Source organism: Schistocerca gregaria, chromosome 8 (genome assembly GCF_023897955.1).
Source record: "Schistocerca gregaria isolate iqSchGreg1 chromosome 8, iqSchGreg1.2, whole genome shotgun sequence".
In the NCBI taxonomy this organism is placed as follows: Eukaryota; Metazoa; Arthropoda; class Insecta; order Orthoptera; family Acrididae; genus Schistocerca; species Schistocerca gregaria.
Genome location: NC_064927.1, coordinates 265,561,776 through 265,583,854, shown reverse-complemented (window position 1 = coordinate 265,583,854; position 22,079 = coordinate 265,561,776). Strand labels below are relative to the sequence as shown.

The following is a 22,079-nucleotide window of genomic DNA, read 5'->3' as shown; positions in this document are numbered from 1 at the left end:
TGTACAGCTAACTGGAAAAGTGTTATTTCAATTATGTTGGGCAAATCTGAAATATAACTAACTTAATAAATATAGCCAACATAGTTTTATAAGGTTACTTGTAGACATTTCCTTCAAATATCAAGTGAATGGCTGATGCATCAGTACAAGAACAGTCAACCTCACTGAACTTTCTTCCAAATTTCACACCATTTTATTGTGTGGTGAAGTTCACCAAAATTTTCTTAATTGAGGTTTTCAATAGTCTTCAAAGAACAGTTGTTTACCTTCAGGTCACATACATATACAAGGGGGCTCAAATTTAACTTACTGTTGTATGGAAACTGCTAGGAACATCAAGTAATCTCGATAACCCCACAGTCACTTCGCTAAACGAAGTGTGTAAATCATGGTGGAAAACTCATCAGCTTCAATAGTAGTTTATAGTAATTAATTCACAACAAATGGTTGGGAAAACTCTTCACTGAACATAATGAATTCTGTGATGCCTATTTATATATACCTTCCCATAGGCAGTCTACTAATCTTATGTTACAACTTCTCTGTCAGTTTTTCATGGCTTTTTACTCTTAAAAGCTGGCATGCAGGAACGCCTCTATGCTGCTGCTGCTCATCCACTTCCAATACATTTAAGAAATACATTTAAGAAAGACATTCATGATACAATAATAATGTCAAACCACAAGCAAGCACGCACGTGTGTGTGTGTGTGTGTGTGTGTGTGTGTGTGTGTGTGTGTGTGTGTGTGTGTGTGTCTGCGTGTCTGCGCGCACGCAGAGAGAGAGAGAGAGAGAGAGAGAGAGAGAGAGAGAGATGGTTGGTGGGTTGGTTTAAAAGCAGGAGAAGGGACAAAACTACGAGGTCATCGGTCCCGTGTTCCTAATAAAACAATGCCACAAGTGTGAGAATAAAATGGACGAAACATATAACACAAAACGGAAAGGAAGGAAAATCAACAAGAACGAAGGGAAGGCAATGAACACTAAAAGGAACAAAAGAGGACAAGAAAACAACAGACGCTAGAAACAGAAGAGAGTAAAACATGAAAGCAAATTACAGTGGCTGGCCAACGACGAGAATAAAAAGGGAAAGCCAGCCACTCTACAACACATTAAAGCAGCCACCCTAAAAGCACTAGGGTGGAGGACACCGAGGGACAAAGGACATGCACTAAAAACTACATAGAAGTATAAAATCCACTCTCACAGATGAAACGTAAAACTGAAGGTGCCGTAAAGGCATTGTCGCCCAACCACGAAGCCAGGGTGTTAGAAAAGTTAAAAGTCTGCTGCAGAGAGGCTAAAAGTGGGCAGTCCAGTAAGAAGTGGATGACTGCCATTTGGGAGCCACAATGACCTTGAGGTGGGTCCTCGTGATGGAGTAGGTAACCATGTGTTAGCCACGTATGGCTAATGTGGAGCCGGCAGAGGACAACTGATTCCCTGGAAGAGGCCTGCATATGGAAGGCTTCCACAGATTCAGTCTCCTTAATGACACGCAGTTTGTTGTGCGTGCTGTTATGCCATTCCGTCTCCCAAAGCCGGAAAACCCTGCAGTGTTAGACAGAACGCAGGTCAGCTTAGGAGATGCCTATCTCCAGAAGATGTTTCCGTGTCGCCTGTTTGGCCAACCTGTTGGCAAGTTCGTTGCCGGGGATTCCGATGTGTCCTGGGGTCCACACAACCACTGCAGAACGGCGGGACTGTTCCAGAACTCTGCAGTGAGAACACTGCAGCCAACTGGCACAGAGTGCTGTACAATATGTCCTCCATGAACAAATGCGAAGCCTATGTGACCATCAGCCATTGAGCCGTCAGTGAAAACCACTTCAGAGCCCTGGAACACATCAAGAATCAAGAGGAAGTGACAGTGGAGAACAGCCAGGTTAACGGAGTCCTTGGGGCCATGCAAAAGGTCCAGACAAAGCTGCAGCCGAGGCTTACACCATGGAGGCATACGTGAACGGACTGCAAGTAGAGGTGGTATAGGGAAGGACTCCAGTTTGGGAGAGAAGGGACCGCACGGAAACCGCAATCGTTAGCCCTGATCTGGGCTGCCAATACGGGAGATGGACTGCCACTGGCGGGAAAAGGAGGTGGTAATTCAAATGATCAGGGCAACTATGAATGTTTGCTACATAACTGGTGAGCAATTGCACACTTCTGATCTGCAGTGGAGGGACACCAGCCTCCACTAGTACACTGGTCACCAGACTTATTCTAAAAGCTCTTGTCGTTAATCGAACCCCACAGTGGTGCAGAGGGTCGAATAAATGCAATGCTGAAGGTGCTGCCGAACCATAAACCACACTCCCATAGTCAATTCGGGATTGAACAAGGGCTCTGTAGAGCAGCAGCGGCGTACACTGATCTGCAACACAATTGGTGTTGTTCGGGCAACAGGGGGCATTGAGGTGCTGCCAGCACTTCAGCTTAAGCTGACGAAGACGCAGGAGCCAAGTCAATCGTGCTTCGAAAACCAGTCCTAGGAATTGTTATGACTCCACTACAGTGGATCGCCATTAAGGTAAAGTGTGGGCTCTGGATGAACGGTACAACGCCGACAGAAGTGCATGATACACGACTTTGCGGCTGAAAACTGGAAGCTGTAAGCTAGAGCCCATGCCTGTGCCTTGCGGATGGCTCCCTGGAGGCGCTGCTCAGCAACAGTACTGGAGCAGCAGTACGAAATGCAGAAGTCATCTGCATACAGAGAAGGTGAGACGGAGGGACCGACAGCTTCTGCTTAACCACTAAGGGCCACTAAAAATAGAGACACACTCAATACAAAGCCCTGTGGGACTCCATTCTCCTGAATATGGATGGAACTATGGGAGTCACCAACTCGGACATGGAAACTTTGGAGCGACAGGAAGTTTTGGTTAAAAATCAGGAGTGGTCTCCAGAGACCCCACCCATACAATGTGGCAAGGATATGATGTCACCAAGTCATGTCTTATGCTTTACGTAAGTCAAAAAATACAAGCAGGTGTTGCTATCTGGAAAAGGCTGTTCGGATGACAGACTCGATGGGGAGAGAGAGAGAGAGAGAGAGAGAGAGAGAGAGAGAGAGAGAGAGAGAGAGAGAGAGAGATTGTGCTTCAAACAACTTCTCACATGATGTATCCTGCAGAGACAGTTGGTGTAGCAAGCCTACTGCTTGCTGATTGTAGTATACATCACTCTTCTGTTTCATACTAAATATCAATTTCTGGAGTGGCTGTTGCTTCTGTTTAATTATTCTAATAATTATTTTTCTTAATATTGTATTTCAGTTGTTTTCTCTTTTCTAGCTCTGATTTGCCTTGAAATACTTGAAAATCACATCCAGATTATCTGAAACGTCATCTAACAAAACCTGCTAGCTTTGTTATACCTCCACCTCCATCTCCACCTCCTCCTCCTCCTCCTCCAAGTTATGATGAGAAGCATGATTATATTCTCCATTTCAAAATCTGAGTGACCAAGTGATGGGATTCACAATTTTGACTCATTACTAGATTTTATATACCATAAGAACACTAAATTTTCTGGTAGGTAGAATCCTGCTTTTGAATTCATCCTGTTTCTGTAACAGCTTTCATTAGTAACTAAGGCTATGACTTCTTTTGGATCTGCAAAAAGCCAAAAACCATGGTGAGCCTTTCCTATCCTTCACCATCTTCAGCCCTCGCATGACAGACTAATGTAATATTGTGTCACTGTGCAACAGGATGTCTTTTGCACAGAATTGTTGAATGTTAGTACGTATGACCAATTTTTCTTAGAATGCAATGTAATACACCCTCTTTACAAATATGTTTTGTCATTTACACATGAACATTCAATTCACTAGAGACCTTTTCTCCGATTTCACACCAGTCATTGTCAAAGGGACACAAGCAACTCAAACCACACAGAATCTTTGATTAATACGCTGAACATACCGTTTACATGAAAAGTACAGAATATGGCTCAAATTCAGACTGAGTTAATAGAATTTCATGTGTACTCAAGACCATGTCTTACTTTGTAACTGAATTTAAACGTGGTCGAAGAGCACAAGACCTGGCATGTATTTTACACCTGACAGAGGTTCTTTTCTAGACAAATGGTTGAAAAAGTTTATGACACTGTGACAGAAGGCAACCATATAAAAACAAGTGTGTGTCAAATAGTAGACATCAAGAAGTTCATAATGCCCTATATGAAGGTCCAGATAGAAAGAAGCCAACGCATTTGTTGACTCCACATCATTAAATCTTCAAAAAGGAAGTTTCCAAATCGTGAATAGAGAAAATCAAAAGCACATTCTGAAGGACTTCTGGTGCTGTTATGTAGCTTTAGAAGGAATCATGATCCACCACTACACTCAGAACAGCCTAGTGCTGGTGTGAAAGTCCAACGAGAGGGGAAAATGAGCAGATGTCTGTCAACAGGAAAAGTGCAACTGACTTAGTTAGGGCTCTCGTGTTACCATCGAGAGTAGTATTTGAAAATGTGCGAACTAGTAACCAGCTCTTTAGCAGGAACAATACCCTTTTAATTGAATCAAAAAGGTGCTCTCATACCAGAACAAGGCACCTGTTCAGTAGCTCACATGGTCATAATCAAGAAACACATGCTTCCAATTGGCCCCAACCATGAAGTAAATTAATTACCAAATTGCACAAAATTGTCTTTGAAAGATGAGGAAAGCAGTCAATAATTCCATAATTGTGAATTTATTTTCTTTATCCATTTTTTTGTTTTGCACGAGTTCATTTGCGTTTACCGTCACACATTGATTACTATCTACAAAATATGTATCCACTTCAGTCCATGGGACTAGGTACTGCAGCTGTGACAACAAAACTTTTTTACTAATGGTACTAAGCCACAGCAATCCTCCCTTTCTGTCTACTGAATACAAACTGCTCCTAATGGCACAGTGACTTATAGTAAATATCACTATGATTTTTTCCCCCTTTTAAGTATGCTATCTCCCTAATAGTACATAAGAGCAAAAAACACTTTCTACCACAAAGAAAGAAATAGTACTTACCTCCCCCTTGTACATAAAATCAACAAGTGCCTGCACCTCCCAGTGTTTCATGTCCTTCATGAATATGATTGGATGTTGACACGGATTGTTCACAAGCATCTTTTCGAAATATGTGCTGCATGCTGACAGCACGACTTTGTGACACTTTATCATCCGACCTTCACACGCAAGAGTGAGGTCGACAAAGTGTTCCGAGGAAAGAAGTCGTGGGAACACATTTTGCAAGTTAGTGGTATAACTATTCCACTTCACACAAAACTGCTGAGATGCAAGCATGATACTGAAAGCCTCCAGCTACGCGGTCAGTGATGACAGGGACAGGGCCAGTATAGACAATCACCTGTAACAATGAACATAATTCTTGATACCAGCCTGTAATCATTTAACAGCATAAATTGCTTTAGAAAATTACTAATGATGCTATACGACAATGTGAAGGGCATAAAACAGGTAGCACAAAATTTAGGATCCCAAATGTGGAGTCCTCATTTTTCTTCATTCACTGGTCTGTTCAGTTAGTAGATAACCCAGAGTCAAATTAGTTACTAAAAACACACACACAAAATATCTTTGAGCACATCATGGTATATACTTCATACCATCACCTACCATTTAAAAGAAACATGACAAAACCAAAATCTTACATATATAACTTTTGTTCTATGCATCCTCCTATGAAATGAAGGACAGATCAAATTTTGAAATGTTGCCATTCATTAATATCTTATATACACCGAAGGAGGAAAAAATCACAACACCATGAAGAAGATGAGCAAGATAAAGTTGTTAGGCATGTTTCTGCAAGTGAAAGATGATGTATATTCAAACTAAGTGCCAGTCACGAATGTGTGGACCTAGTACCACCACTATCAGGATGACATCAGATTGGTTTTACATAGACTTGGTGATGTTAGTAAGTGGTAGTTACCTTTGAGATCGAACATAGTGAGGTGATATTCTAGAGAGACTTTAAGATCAAGAAGATGCCATTATCGACAGTTCACCGAGTTTGAAGCAGGTTGTGTAATAATACAGCTACAAGAATCTCTCTATTACTTACATAATATTGCAAAAAGACTGCAGGTATATAGTCACTGTACACAATCACTGGCAATGGCGTTAACAGAAGTGAAGGGTCGCAAGAGTGGGCACCAGATGGCCATGTGTCACTACCTAGAGGGAAGACCATCCATCGTGTTCACCTTATATCTCTGGGGCAACGTACTGTGCCTACAGCAGTTGGCACCACAATGACAAAACAAACTGTTACAAATCTGTTATATCACGGATAGCTTGGAGAGAGATGCCCTGTAGTGTGCATTCCACTGACCTCAGACCACCATCATTTGCAACTTCAGAGGTGTCCAGTGAGAACTCACTAGAGGGTGGTGTGGAGGTCTGTTGTGTTTTCTGATGAAAGTCAGTTCTGCCTCAGTGCCACTTATGGCTATGAGTTGGTTAAGAGACCAGCTGAGCACCTGCAACCCACTTGTCTGTGGCCTAGACAAACTGGACCAACACCTGGAGTTGAGTCTGTGGTGCAATTTCACAAGGCAGCAGGAGAAATCTCTGGGTTATCCCATGCATTCTGACTACAAATTTGTATGTTAGTCTGGTGATTTGACCTGTTTTGCTGCCATTCATGGACAACATTCCCGTTAGTGTTTTCCAACAGGAGAATATACGCTCACATACCGGTGTTGTAATCCAAAATGATCTACAGAGTGTCAACATGTTGCCTTGGATCACTCAATTACCAGATCTGTCTCCAATCGAGAGAGACAATGTGTGAGGCAACATCGGACAGAAACTTCAGCGTCACCAACAACCAGCATTAACCATCCCTGTACTGACTGGCTGACCAAGTGAAACAGGCATGAAACTCCATCCCACAAACTGACATTCATTCAGCATTTGTACAACACAACGCATGCACATTTGCATGCATGCATTCAACATTCTGGCTCTTACACCAGTTATTAATGTACCAGCCTCTTATTTGCAGTAGCTTCCCTCCACTGTGAACAAGGAACATTAATTGCTTAAACATGTTACCTGGACAAATGAAATGTACCCCCAAAAATGGATTACTCTACATTAATTATTTCTTGAAGTTGGGACTGTTTCCAGCAGTGTATAATTATTCATGATAAATCACTCACAAAGAGACTTTTTTTTTTTTTACACCTTCTGCATACCTGTGAATGTGTGACAGCTTAAATTCAACAGGAGCAAGATGATAAAATAATCCTAATGGAATAAAAAAATAGCTTTACAACAATACAAACACAAAACAATAACCAAAATAACAGCAGCCTGTTCACAAGGGCAGATCTGTGAAATCAAAACCTGTTGCTAGAAAACAGTCAATATTTTGTTGCTTCTTTTGGCCTGCCATCCACAAGATGGTCGAGATGTTGCTGCTCGAGATTGTTTCACACTCTTTGGTAGAGGCCCTCCTGAGGTCATCCAAGGTGCAATGAGTGTTCCAGTAAAGACACACAGCAAGTTTCAACCTGGTCCATGCAATGCTCAGTCATGTTCTTGTCAGCAGATACAACTGGATATTACATTCGGTTGGTTTCTGCTTCCTGGAGGAATTTGTTCTTGAGGTGGTCAAGGTGTGCTTGTGCAGTATCGTCTTGAATGACAAGTCCATTGCCAAAACATTACCTGTGGGGGTGGTCAATTGGTTAGGTCACCCTGTCCCAATATTGCACAGCCGCCTCACCCCCTCAATAACTATGCAAGGCATTCGAATCTGTACGGTCGAAAACATGAGTGACCCAGCTCTCTGTTGAACCTGTAGAACTTCATGTCTGAGATGTGTATTGGTATCTGGCCATCTGTGCAAACTCACATGACATTCATCAGGTGTCAGATTAAATCCTGCATTTCTTGGTCGAGATAACTCGATGCCACTGATTCATGTTGAATTACAAATTTTCCCTTGTCCACCATGGAGCTGGGGGATTTTACTGCTGCTCATAGTGGATGCCTGGAGACTAAATTGATAAAATGGAGTGGTTCTTCCATTTTTCTAGGTGTAATTTATGACTAAATAAATCTCGGGTGAACAGCCTGGTATGAGTGTGCATAGGACAATATTTCGGCAATCGACCACATCGCCATCATCAGGTGTGCTGATATGCTGACCAGCAGTGGGCCAGCGCTATGCATATATAGGACAATCCCTTTCCCGCTCCTCCCTCAGGCACTTCCTGTGAGTCGATGCGGTCCGGACCCCGTGCACGGTCCAGGTACAGCACCGTTATCATGCCACCTGGGCGCTGCATCCTAGGTCTTCTCATTCAGGAGGGTCTGCCAGAATCACTCTTGTTATTCTTCCCTCCTCCCCAAAGAATAATGAGAGCGGTTCTGGCAGACCCTCCTGAATGAGAAGACCTACGACGTAGCGCCCAGACGGCGGGAGAACGGTGCTGTACACGGACCGTGCACGGGGCACAGACCACATCGACTCATAGGAAGCGCCTGAAGGAGAAGCAGGAAGGGGATTGTCCTATATGTACATGGTGCCGACCCACCACTGGTCAGTACATCAGCGCACCTGATGATGGTGACGTGGTCAGTTACCAAAATATTGTGTCCTATGCACACTCATACCAGGTTGTTCGCCTGAGATTTATTTCGTGATAAAATGGATATGACTGCATACTGTCTGGACAGACACAGCCCTCACAGTTGCCTCCAAAAAGGCAACACACAGTTCTATTGCTATTACTTTGGAATAACTACATGCCAGTTTGTAGATAGCAGTCATCAGCTGGTTGTGTTGATTGTGGACAACAATCACAATCAAAAGTTTTGCTTTTCAAGACAGCAGTTGACTGTTTTAACAATGTCACTTTGATGCACACAAATTTGGTTGGCAATTTTCCATGCTGTAAAGTTACAACACACACAATCTTAGCTTGAAGTAATAATTTCACACATACTGATCAAACAGTAAAAGTGTACATGAGAGACTGTGATCCACCGTCCCATTCACAATTGCAGAGTTGTATCTGACTACACACTGAGAATACAGGCTGTCTTAATTCTATTATACAAATGGCTGTATGTAGCAATTTCCCATGGTCAAAAGAGAACTGAGAAAGGGATTTCCTTTTAAAGCAAACAATGCACATCATGAGAACAGAGCACAATTATTTTTGAGAAGGTTGTAATTGAAGTCATTCAGAGAAATTATTGTATTTAATATTTAAAATTTGCTTTGCTTACTCTGAGACTTATTATATTATTATTATTATTATTATTATTATTATTATTAAGGTAACACATTTTTGTGGTAACGTACTACATATCTGCAAGCCATATACATTAATGAAATTTATTATATACTTGGATTAAAATAACCCTGTTATTGACGTTTTAGTGAGCCAAGAAGTATAGGCCAGGTGCCAGCCAAGGTCATTTCATTCAAGCTACAGTAATGCCCAATTAAAAGTAAAAGAAAAATACTCTTCAATACTCTTACTCTGGTTCCAACATGTACCATATGTGACCACAAATCTTCAATCATCTGTCTTATAACATAAAATTTCAACAGCATAACAAAATAAATTTTCAATATAAAACGGACCATTTCTTCTTTGTGCCTTGTATTTAACCCCAGAGCAGACACACTTGCACACAGAGTGTGCCAAACTTAAAAATGCACGATGCTCATCATCTTGATAACACTTAAGACATTTAGGCCTCTAGCTATTCCTTCATTAGTATCCTTACTGTTGGTGCACGCAGTCTAGTAATTCACAGTGCTAATGAATTTGCTTAACAGGACATTTTGTTTAATGTTGTCATTGATGGCACACACAATGTGCTGTGTTGTGATTAATCATATATACATTTTGTTACTGCCTCAAACATAGTGTTTTATTTTAGTTACATTATTCCTCTAATCCATATTCACTAGAATTGCTGCTGTTCCACAAGAAAGCATTACAGAGACGAGGAACTTAAGTGTCTCATGAATGGAGATTCAGATTTTATAAAAGATGTAGGCAGGATTTCGAATGATGATACTGATGATGAAGATGAGGTAATTATTGCTCATAGTGATTATGACAGTGGAAATTAATGAGAATATGAGTTGAATAAAAATGAAGATGCTAACTGCCAAACAGGTTTTACTGGTGAATGCTTTGTAGGAAGAGACAAAGCTACTAAATAAAGGAAAACTTAACTCAGACACAAGCAAAGTGAGAAATAAAAATGTGGTAAAAACTTTTGCAGGACCAAATGCTATGTCAGGCTTGTAACACCAGAGATTTCTGGACTCAGTACAATATTTAGCATGGAAATGATTGATCACATTGTAAAATATACAAACAAATACATTCTGCTCAAACCAGAATTTTCTGACTATCAGAGAGAAAGAGATAGTAAAGAAAAGATAAGAAGTGAGCTACTGGTGTCCCTTGGTTTATTCTATCTTTTGAAAATAAAGAAAGCTAACCACACAACTGTACTGGAGCCATGGAATGTGAAGGGATCAGGAATTGAAACTGCAAAAACTGTCATGAGATACAATAAATTATAAAACCAGATAAAAGAGAAGGACATCTGATAAGTTGGCTGTAGTACATTCCATTTAGGCTGAGTTTGTGACAAATTCCAAGGGTACGCACAAACTGAGTTTTAACCATTGATGAGAAACCTCAAGCTTTTAGGGGTTGCTATGGATTTGTACAATATATTCAAAACAAAACTGCCTAACGAGGCATTAACGTATTTTCACTCTCCACTGCGAAAACATTTTTCATAAGCTATCTTGAGGTATACTGTGGAAAGCAGCTTGATGTAGTCTCAAATTCAGATTTAGAAAGGGAGTCACACAGAGGAACCCAACAGGAATATAACAATAGACAGTTGATAGATAAGCTGCCCCTTGGCTTTGTCACTATTAAAGAAAAATCTTCCACCTGCTGGTACACTCAGAAAGAATAAGTGAGAAATTCACTTGGCATTCTTGTCTAAAAAAAAACATAGCAGCAGATTTGTCCCTTTTCATAAATAAGAAGAATATGACAGTAGTCACGTACATGCCGAACAAGAACAAGGCGGTTCTGTTGTCAGCTATATACGATTCCCGAAAGCCAGATTCATGTTACATTAGAATGCCATGAATACAGTTGATCAGGTGTGGCACATATTGTGTGGCTCATATAACGAGAAGATGGCCTTTAGCAATCTTTTCCGTGCTAATGGGCATTGTGGGCATCAATACCCCAATCCTTTTTCACCAAAATGGAGAAAATCAAAGGGTTTCAAGAAGGATTTTTCTAAAGAACTTGGCACATAATCTAATGAAACCACATCTAATAGGAAAATCCAAAATTCCAAGACTTCTTGAAGATATTTAGCTGTGCCTCCAAATGTACTGGACAACAATTGAGCAAGTTGAGGAGCCTTGAGGCAATAATATTCACACAAAAATAAAGTGTGATTCACATAAGAGTTTTGTCTGCAGGAAGCATATAATTATTAGGTTACACGTGTGAAAAGTGTGAAGTTGCAACTGTAGATTCAAATGACTAGTGATCTGATATTGACCTCTCTCAAATTACTGAGTGGTGAACATGGTCTGTCTGTAACTTAATATATTATCATTTTAGTAGGCAGTGAACATCAATATATTTATTTTCCCACTTATAGGTAATCAGAACTGTCTTTTTAAACTGTATAATTTAGATGCTTAGATTTATATCTATGTTTATAATAATAAGCACCATTAACAGCCATATTAAATATTGAGACCTCCCTTTGCTTTGAAAGGAGTAACAGTTTAGACAGTTTTCTTGATTAGACAAGTGGTACTATTAGTTATTGTTATCAACTATAGTGATAAAATACTTTTTGTATTAATTATACAAAAAAACTTATTCTGATATTGTTAATATCAGTTTCAGTGGTAGAATATCTGCTCTTTAAAAAAAACTAATTAATATCAATAGTAACATGAGTTTATATGAGAATTGTTTTGGAACACAAAAATGTATGTCGCACACTCAATGTCATGCAACTACTCCTGCACAGGAAAAGTGAGTGCCTGCTGGAGGATTTACGAAAAAATTTTCATTAAAATTATCTTGTAGCATAGAAGAGGATTACATTGCTATTGTGATTCACGTGTAATATGAACTCTGTAACTGCACATAAAACCACCTTGCAACCAACAATCGATATCTTGTGGTTACATACACCTCTATTCCGGCGAGACGTTTCCTCCAATAGACATTTACACAGTATCCTAAAGCAATGTAGGATAATATTCAAAATTAATTACAGGGCCTTGCTCCACGAAATTCACATTAATGACAGCTTTCATAAAAGACGCACATTTTGAACTAATTTTCCACAAAAAAGTTATAATTTGCTTATTGCAGGCATTTATGGTGCCTGCTTATACTACTTTGTTTAATCTCAAGGGTTGAACAACTTGTGTAGAAAACGGTGGTGCAATTTGGCAGATCCTCTACTTTGCACAAATTCTATAGAAGAATTAATGCTCTTGTAAATTTGCCACCAGATTTTGTGTGTAAACACAGATGTTGCTCAGGTCCAATGTTACTGAGTAACTAAAATATGCTACTGGAAAACTTACAGACCCTAAATAATTTATTCTCGACTAACAGAGGCCACATTCACCTCTCACATTTCAACAACAGAATGTAATACTGGTTACCCGTAAACCCAAGGTAACTACACATATCGAAGGAACTCACAGAAAGTTCAGTTAGCTGTCGAAGTCACTTCCCCACCTTCCCCCCCACCCCACCCTTAAGTCTCTACTTTCTCGAAAACAACAATGGTGAAAATGTGAATATTACAAAATTTTTGGGACCAACTTGAAATGTTCTGTTGAATCAAACTTACGGCAGCTGGCACTCCAAAATAAGTGCACGCAAACATAGGAGAAACAGTCACTATTGCACGTAACTATAGGGACATCATACAAGGAAAGATAAGAAAAGGCTTGGGAACATCACTTGACCTACTCAGCCACAGACTCTGGCTGTCCTAGAAGTACTGATCTGTACTGGTTGGTCAAAGTCTGAAATGCTTGCACGGAGTTGCAAGGTAGGTTGTGCTGAGAAATAATTGTTAAGAAAATTATATATATATATATATATCTGATACACTGTGCCATTTCCAAGTTAATTAGAACTGAAGTCAGCCAATCAGGCCATTGTGTGTGCAAATTCAAGCAGCCTACCAATCACGATTAATGCCAGTTTTTGTCACTGTGTAGATGACAGCGGACAAGACTGCTCAGTCTTACTACCATCCCATGTCCAATTTTTTGTTTTGCTCTCTTGCTCAGTTTCAGAAACCCAAACAGTGAATACGTTTGGCAATACCATATTTGGCAGGTCACTTTAATTTGCTCATGCAACGGCCTGACTGGCTAATTTGAAAGCCAATGAACTCAAATGGAGCAGCATATTTAATTTTTTCTTAACAGTTATTTCTCATCACAAACCAACCTGCAACACTATTACGAGCTTTTAAGACTGTTTCTGACCACCCTGCTTAATGTTTTTAAAATACAACTTTTTGTATTTGATAAGGAATGCAATCAGCTCCATGAAATTTTGCCCGACTGATGAAAAAAAAGGGATATTTATTTTTAAACCTTCATCTTTATCCTTTGTCACCAATTTAAATTAATTGTTGTCCAAAACATTTAATAAAAGCCACACCAAGAAGGGTACAGAGAGTCAAGGATATTAATAACAAAAGGATGGTGAAAACATATCACAATGGCTTCCAACATCATTTACTCAATTTTTTGGATAAATAATATAAGCCACGTTATTTCTGATTCATTAGAATTGTCTGAGGCACTAGGATTTAAGCTTATATGCCAAAAGATGTGAGTATGGCGCAACTGCTAGTCTTGCACACTACTGTATCGTCTTTAAAAGGCTCAGCACTTAACAGACAGTTATCTGCAGACTGTACAAGGTTTACAGTGATCACACCCAGGACTGCTAAGGGCACAACACATCACATACACTGAAAACTCAGAAAATATTTGACAGCTCCTCTCTTAAAAAGGCAGGGGATGAAACCAATGGTTACTCTGCAATTCACACTTAAATATTTGGCAGATCGTGCACAGAACTGCTTTCAGACAATTTCTCTACCATTCCACTCTCAACAAGCTCAAGGGGGAAAAAAACCAACACTCAAATCTTTCCATATGAGCTCCGATTTCACTATCAAAGTGGGGTAATTTCTCTCTATGTGGCTGGGAGTCAACAAAATATTTTGACATTCAGAGGAGAATGTTAGTGATGCCAGTTTCGTGGAAAGATCTTGCCGTACTGAAAAAATGCCTTGCTTTAATTATTTTAATCACTTATTAAATCTGTGACACTCTCCCCTATCTAACAATAACAGAAAAATGAGAGTCATTCTTTGAACTTTGATTTCCTTTGGCACTCTGGTAAGACTCCTGTACCACACAACAATACTGCAGAAGAGAACAGAGGTGCAGTGTGGACCCTGTTAGGTTTGTTGCACATTCCAAGTGTTCTGCCAATAAAAATCTTCAGTTTGCCTTCCTCATGATGTTTTCTGTGTTATAGTGCAAATTCAAGTTGTTTTTAATTGTGATCCATTCGTATTTAGTTGAATTGGCAGTCTTTAAGATGGTTTATCACATAACCAAAAGTTTAAAGAATGTTTTTAGTACTCATCTATAGGACCTCGCACTTTTTATTGTTGACGATCAACTGCCACTATTTTTACTATAGAGGTCTCCTATCTACATCATTTTGATCTTATGATTGCTTTACTATGAGGTAAATGACACTATCAGATACAATCAATCTAAGAGGCCGGCTCAGATTGTCTTCTAAACCATTTATATACATTAAAAACCACAGAAGGCCAATAATACTTCCTTGGGGAACCCTAGATATAACTTACGTTTCACTAGATGATTTCTCAAAAATTACTATTAACTGTGATCTTTGACACAAATTCACGAACCCAATCGCACAGCTGACAAAATACTCTATAAGCACATAATCTGATCAGAAGCCACATTCGAGGAACAGTGTCATAAGCGTTCTGAAAATATAGGAATACGGAAGCAACTCCATCGATAGCACTCATTACATCATGTGATTGAATAATCATCTGTGTTTCAGAAGAATGATATTTTCTTAATTCATGCAGGTTCTGTATTAATAGATCATTTTCATTGAGGCATTTTATAAATGATAACACTACTTTTCACCAAACATTTTAGCCTCGGTGGAAAGTATTTACTTAACAACTGATTATTTTCTACATTCTTCTCTATTTGGTACAAACTGGATTTCATTTGTGTCAGCACACATGTTAGAAATTCTAGGTCACTTTTTATAGTAATGACAGATTCTGAATTAGAGAATGAAGGTGATCACTGGCTACCAACCATACTATTTCATATCAGAATGCAACAAATTTTGTGTACAAGATATTAGGCAGGCAGTCCAACATCAAAATATTTTAACAATTGTAGTGTACACTGTTCTCATTACTTTAATAAAAATAATAGCAATTCCTGGATGGAGCAATACATAAAACAATGGGATGGCAACCACTCGTCTACAGCAGACCGATGCATGAAGCGCAGTAACGTAACACAAAGAAGCATTCACACTAGCTTTTGAGCACAGTTCTTTTTCTAGCAACAGTACACCCATTCACACATGCATAAAAGAGCTAACAAATCTCTACAAGAATAGAAAAGAAATCACTACTCAATTTCAACAGATTAAAAATAAAAATTTCTCAGCATATGTTAAATATGGATCCTTTGCTGATGCTGGTTACTTCCACCTAGATGCTTGTAACAGTACTGAGAATTGATCAACAGCAGAAAAAAATGTGGTCACTGTAATGTATAAAAGACTATTAACACAATGTTAGCACTTTTGTCACTTTTTTTTCAAGTGCAAATCATCAATATCTCACACATGTACAAAAATACTCTTGCACATGGATCTCTTCATTTTTAAAAGTCAAATTATTCCCTATTTCACTTACATCCGCAGCCAACTAAAATACAGCAATTTCCGGTGCCGTCTATGTCTCTGAATAAATCCCCCATTTCTTTCCATTATCACTGTCAGAAAATGATTTCTTTGTTATGAACTTTAACATAATATAATCTCTGCTTACATGCTTTAAAAGAATCAATGCCTTGAAAGTTCCAGTAATCTGAAAAATACCCTCAGTTCATGAATCACAATGGGTAAGTGAAAGTTTCTCTTCTATTTAACTTACATCTAAAATTTCTGGAAACTCCATACTTGTCCATGTGGAGATCCACCAATAAAGTGAGGTCCATTGGAGTTAATTGGTAATGTTCACACTTCAACTGAATTTCAGTGGACATCAGTATCTTGTTTACTACTACTGCTGCTGCTGCTGCCCCCCCCCCCCCCCCCCCACTCCAAACACCACCATAGATTGAGAGCTTTAGCTGCATTGGATAGCAAATGTTTTTCAAGATGACATTAGTAACTTGTGTGTAGATAACATCTGGACAGCAAAACAAGCTCAAACCAATCTGTGTAATAAAGTGAAACATGCTACGATATTTTGTGTCTGGTAACTGTAAAATAGAAATAGATATGTACAGATGGGCAAGTAAAGTGCTGCTACAAATATAAAATATTGTGAATGTCTTGAGCTTTGAAGATCAGGCCTTCCTCTAAACACTTTTTTATTATTCCTATTTACCTGGATGTAAGTTATTGTCTCTTCATAATCTAACCTCTCTACAAACCCATGTCCTCTTATGCAAGTACTCTTCTCCTCGGTTTCAATGACACTAACAAAATGGTTTAACTTATAAACATTCTATCAGAGATCCTTCTTTTCAATTTCAATTCTCTCTTCCAACCTCACAAATCCCTCTACAAACCTTATTGTATCGTAGAACATTGGTCGTTCTTTCAGCATCTACCATTATCAACATTGCAAGTAACATCCACAATTGTTTTATAATTTAATGCCATATTATCTCAAATCCACTAGGAGAAAGCTCCAGATCCACAGCTAAAAGGATCAAATAAAAAACAAAAGAAATGAAAAGACCAAGCCTACTGACAAGTTTGCTGAAGATTTGAAGAATACAGTGGTGCTGCTACAAGTTGACACCACTTCGTGATTTGAGAGAGAGATCAGATTATTTTCAAACAAACAAACACTTCATGAGATTACAGATGTTGGATAATTACTTTTTAATTTCTGGAAACATTGCAACAATTTACAGAACTGCCACTTAAACAGGATACAGCATTTTATGTGGTTGGCTGCATCACCACCACTTAATAAATGTGACACATTCCTGTGGGAAGAAAGAGAGATATTCAATGAGTCGTCAGCTTTGACCAGTGATGTAGGAGAAATTGTAGGGATAAAGAACATTCAATACGAGTTATTGGCTTTGACTAGTGATGTAGGAAAAAATGCGACAAACGGCTTATACAAAATTGCAACTATAATGTGTTATCGGTGGCAATTTTTTCAAACAGCTTACAGATCAGTGTCACCAAACCCAGGCTCTTGTTAGTTACAGATTTGTTAGCTTCGCCAACTCACAACTAAACTATCACATTCCAACCTAACCTACACCTCGGGAAAAGCTGTAGATCAATCTGTCACCACAACCAAGTTTCTTTGCTTACACAGTAGTTGGCTTTATCAAAAAACAATAAAATTCAATACAGTATAGTTTCTATAATTTGACACTTTGCCAGTCCAACACGTTCAATAATCCGACAACATGCCGCGATCATGTGATGTGGATGGGTGGGACCCCTTCAATTGAACAGTTTAGTAAAAATACATAGTCGGCCTCCAATTTTTGATTATTGCATACATTGTGCAATCAAATTAGTGCCCTCTTAACTTGCTTCGGCAGTGTTAGTGAATGTTTCATATCTTTCATTCAATGTGTCTCAAGCAGGTAGTGAAAAAAGTAAACAAGACATTGACTTTGGTTGACCCGAAATTATTAAAAAATTAAACACAGGAGAAAAAATTTACAATTCAGCTACATTCTATGGCGTTGGGTGTACTACCCTTTATGACATTAAAAAGAATCTCAATAAAACTGAGGTGTTTGTGCACAATTTGAACAGCAAAAGCAGTGGAAGGGAAGTGATAAAAACTGGTGAGTACCAGTTGATAATTGAAGAAGCTTTGCACACATGATTTCTTCATGAACGTAGTAAACACACTCAAAATTCAGGAGATCTTATCAAAGAAAAGGGAAATTTTTCTATAAAGAAATTATGAAAAAAAGACTATTTCCATACAAGTACTAGATGGCTTGGTGAGTTTAAACAAGATTTGGTATATGCTCGCTAACCACAATATGAAAAAGAGTTAAGTCTTTGTCCTAGTCAGATTTATAATGCTGACAAAAGCAAATTGTTCTGGAAACATTTGTCCAACAAAACATCCAGGCACAAAGCAGAGGCAAGTGCTCCTGGCAGAAAAATAAAGATACAGCCATGCTCTAATGCTAGTGGAACATACAAACTTGAACTGCTTGTCATAGGAAAATCAAAAACTCCCAGGGCGTTCAAAAACTTAAAACATCTAGCATTCAAATATAAACACCAAAACAGGGCTTGGATGGCATGGGAATTGTTCAGTGAGTGGTTTCACGTGGAGTTCATACCATCGATCAAAGAGCTCCTCAAGAAGCAAAATGTGTGTCAAAGCGTTGTTGGTACTGGATAACTGCCCCGGACATCCACTATGGATCAGAATATTATCCAAACTGTTAAGGTTTAAAAAAAGCTTGCAGTATAGAGTAATTAGTAAAGTGGAAAGTGTTATTGAATCATTAAGAGAAATAAATGTTAAAGATGATGTTTACAACCTTGCTTGGGCTTGGGGAAGTATTTCGACTAAATTGTGGAATGTGTGAGGGATAAACTATGGCCATATCTTTCTTTACTACTGTATCAAACACGCACAAAAAATGTTTTAAAGAACGTAAACTTATTGACAACCTATTAACAATGAGAAAATCATGCAGCTCCAAGACAAAACTGAAAATATCTGTTCAAATGATGCTGCAACACATGTCTGTTACTATGTAAATGACTGGTTATTCAGAAACAAAGATGAAAATTGTCAGCTGATGAGTGATAAGTTTATCCAAGATGTGTTAACTGCATATGGCAATGAAGAACAATGGGAAACTTTTGACATTACAGACCATATGACATAATGCTGTGATTGCACTTAACACGTGTCATGTGGTGGAGGAAAATGACATAGAAGCAGTTGATGTTTTACTTTTAAGGAGGCTGCGAGAGAAAGCTATAAAAATCTCCTCAGTCGGGGCGAGGGGTTGACTGATGACTTCATGTCACACAAGCAGCCTATTGATGAAGATGAACATAAAAATGATTAATACATTAAAATTAATACATTTGTTGCAAAATAACGTATATAAAATATTGTAAACATATAATCTGAGTTCTACATAGTACTTTTCTTTTTGTTTTGTGAGTCAAATGTTTCAATATAAAAAAAAGCATTTTTCAATGAAAATCCAGTGATCTGACAATTTCTATACTCCAACATATCCCAGATCCATATGTGTTGGATCCCACTGTAAATGTGGCCCCTAACATTACATCACTGGGCAAATCTGACAACTCCTATCAAATATTCCTCTTGACCCTCTTGTGGACTGTGCAAACAACTGGACTGATTGTTTTTATCTGTCTTGCAAGGAACAAAAAAAAAAAAAAAAAAACACACACACACACACACAAAATTGTAGCATAGCATCAGCTTAATTATATATATATATATATATATATATATATATATATATATATATATATATATATATATATGTATGCACAAAGCAATTGGTAATGTTTGCATAAAGGGCGCTTGGGAAGATTTTGAAGTTTTAGTAGTGAACCAACTTTACACATGGTAACAGCTGCAAAAGGGCAGAAGCATGGGATACTAACAGGGTAGCATATGGATCTACGAAATGAATTTATAAGATTTATGCTATGGAGAAAGCACAGCAAGCAACATTGTAATAAGCGGAAAGAAAGAAAATTAAGTAAAATATGCGGAGCTTACACCAACTGAAAAAAGCATTTCCTAAAATAACCTAATATTTTGAATTTATACTATTTGTGATATTTCCAATGACGGGCGCTACGACAGTGGTCATTTCTTTGATCTTTTTTTCGTAATTGATGATAGGATTCGTCTGACCCCAAGCTTCAGTCATGAACATTTTAACTGACTCCGAAGTTTTCGCGAACCCTACATTCTTATAAACACGTAACAGATTTTCTCAATCACAGAAAAATATTTATTCTGAAATTACGTCAATTCAAATATATTTATTTACTACTAACTGTTCTCTCAGCTACGTGCAACAGCTAATGAAACGTTCGTCACTCAACATGTGCATCGAATGTGCTCGTATTACAAAAACACCGCCGTACGACCCAATCTCACACTCTTAGTACAGCTGTTCCGGCAGCGAAACTATTTATTTATTTATTTATTTATTTACAGATAATTGCTTCATACATCAAGAGAGCAGCAACTTTCATCTTTTACCACCGTTACGAAATTGGTGGCGCCTATTATGTTACGATCATGGCTGTTAAAATTAGGAATTTCTAATTTTCACTCGTGTATGCAACGAATAAAGCAATACTGTCCTACACACGCAGCAATTTAAGATATACCCTTGACTAATTCACTCAACAAAATGCTGCCTCTTAATGCTGCTGCTCTAACACCTTTCTCCAGCTCCAGGATACCGACGTCCATACAATAGTTAATACTACGAATCCGTAAACAGTTTCAGAAACTTCAAAAATATGACCATCATGTTTCACTATGCACTGCAATAGAAATGTTTGAAATTCTGAAATTTTACTGACGGGGCCAAACACTGCTACGAAATATTTCAAACATTTTATTCCTCACTTATAAAATAAGAACAAAATAAAGAAAATATAGACACTGCAGCACCGGTCAAGAACTCGCGTCTGATTTTGTGCCACTAGCATGTCGTTCTCGACATAAGTCTTGTATTTCATCAATGATAGAGTCATTTCATGTATTATAACAAATTATGGGTTATGCCGGGAGCTAAGGAATTCTATACTACTTGTCATTTTCATTAACAATAGTCCAAGCATATATTTCCACTCAAAGAAAACTACTACTCAGGACATCAGAAAGTTGAATGCGTCTTTACTTATGTCAGATATACTTACTTGCGAAGATTCTACCAAAGAATTTCACGTACTAACCACAACTTCAAATACCACACACTAATAACGCTAAAAACTGCAGTTTCTCCTTTTTGGTATTACATAGATCTACAACGATAAACAAGTGACCCATAAAACGGTACGGTGGTGATATCTAGGGATGACATTTGTGAACTTATAGGATATTGCTTCTTATGTTATCCCTGGAGTTTTTCAGTCTTCAGCAGAAGTCGCCGTAAGCCTCAAGTCGATAGATGACTGTCTTTGCGCGCCATCTCTTGTTATAATACACGAACTAAGATGGTAAAGACTACACGCAACTTCCTAACAGTCGCATATCGTCATGGTCTATCGCATCAACACTAAAAATCTCCGAATGACGCCAAGCCACTTTCGATTTCAGACCGCGCCAGACAATTATTTACAGTTGTCTCTTCCCCCACCTTACTGCACGATCAGTAACTCTGCGCATTGAGCATTGTCCTACAGCAGAAGGAGATCCAGCAGTTAGAATGTTAAATTTTATATTGTTTATGGTACAAATCTTACTCTTCCACCATTTTCAAGACAATTTTTTTGGCTGTGCAGTCCTCTAAACAATTATATACGTTGAATATAATTTCAAACACATAAATTGTATACGGTAATTGTGTCATGGTAAGACAAAGTTAAAATTGCGACAAACACCATTTCACGCGGTAGTCGACATGACACGAGAGAAGTATTATAATAATCATGGATACACAG

General features: G+C 38.5%; 1 protein-coding gene across 6 annotated transcripts in view; it reads right to left on the bottom strand.

The window, feature by feature from the left end:
• The window catches only part of LOC126284374 (protein bric-a-brac 2-like), a 204,018-nt gene extending 182,199 nt beyond the window's left edge, over positions 1-21,819 (bottom strand). Inside the window, exons 1-2 of one of the 6 annotated variants that reach the window (XM_049983252.1) lie at positions 21,336-21,819; positions 5,023-5,362 (exon numbers count right to left, since the gene is read on the bottom strand). In XM_049983252.1, the coding sequence (XP_049839209.1) occupies positions 5,023-5,298 (276 nt within the window). In that variant the 5' untranslated portion in view covers positions 5,299-5,362; positions 21,336-21,819. Of the gene's footprint in view, positions 1-5,022; positions 5,363-16,329; positions 16,462-17,288; positions 19,823-21,335 lie in introns of those variants that run through there. The other 5 variants (XM_049983257.1, XM_049983258.1, XM_049983256.1 and 2 more) reach the window with 5 other exon arrangements.
• Between the last annotated feature and the right edge of the window lie 260 nt (positions 21,820-22,079).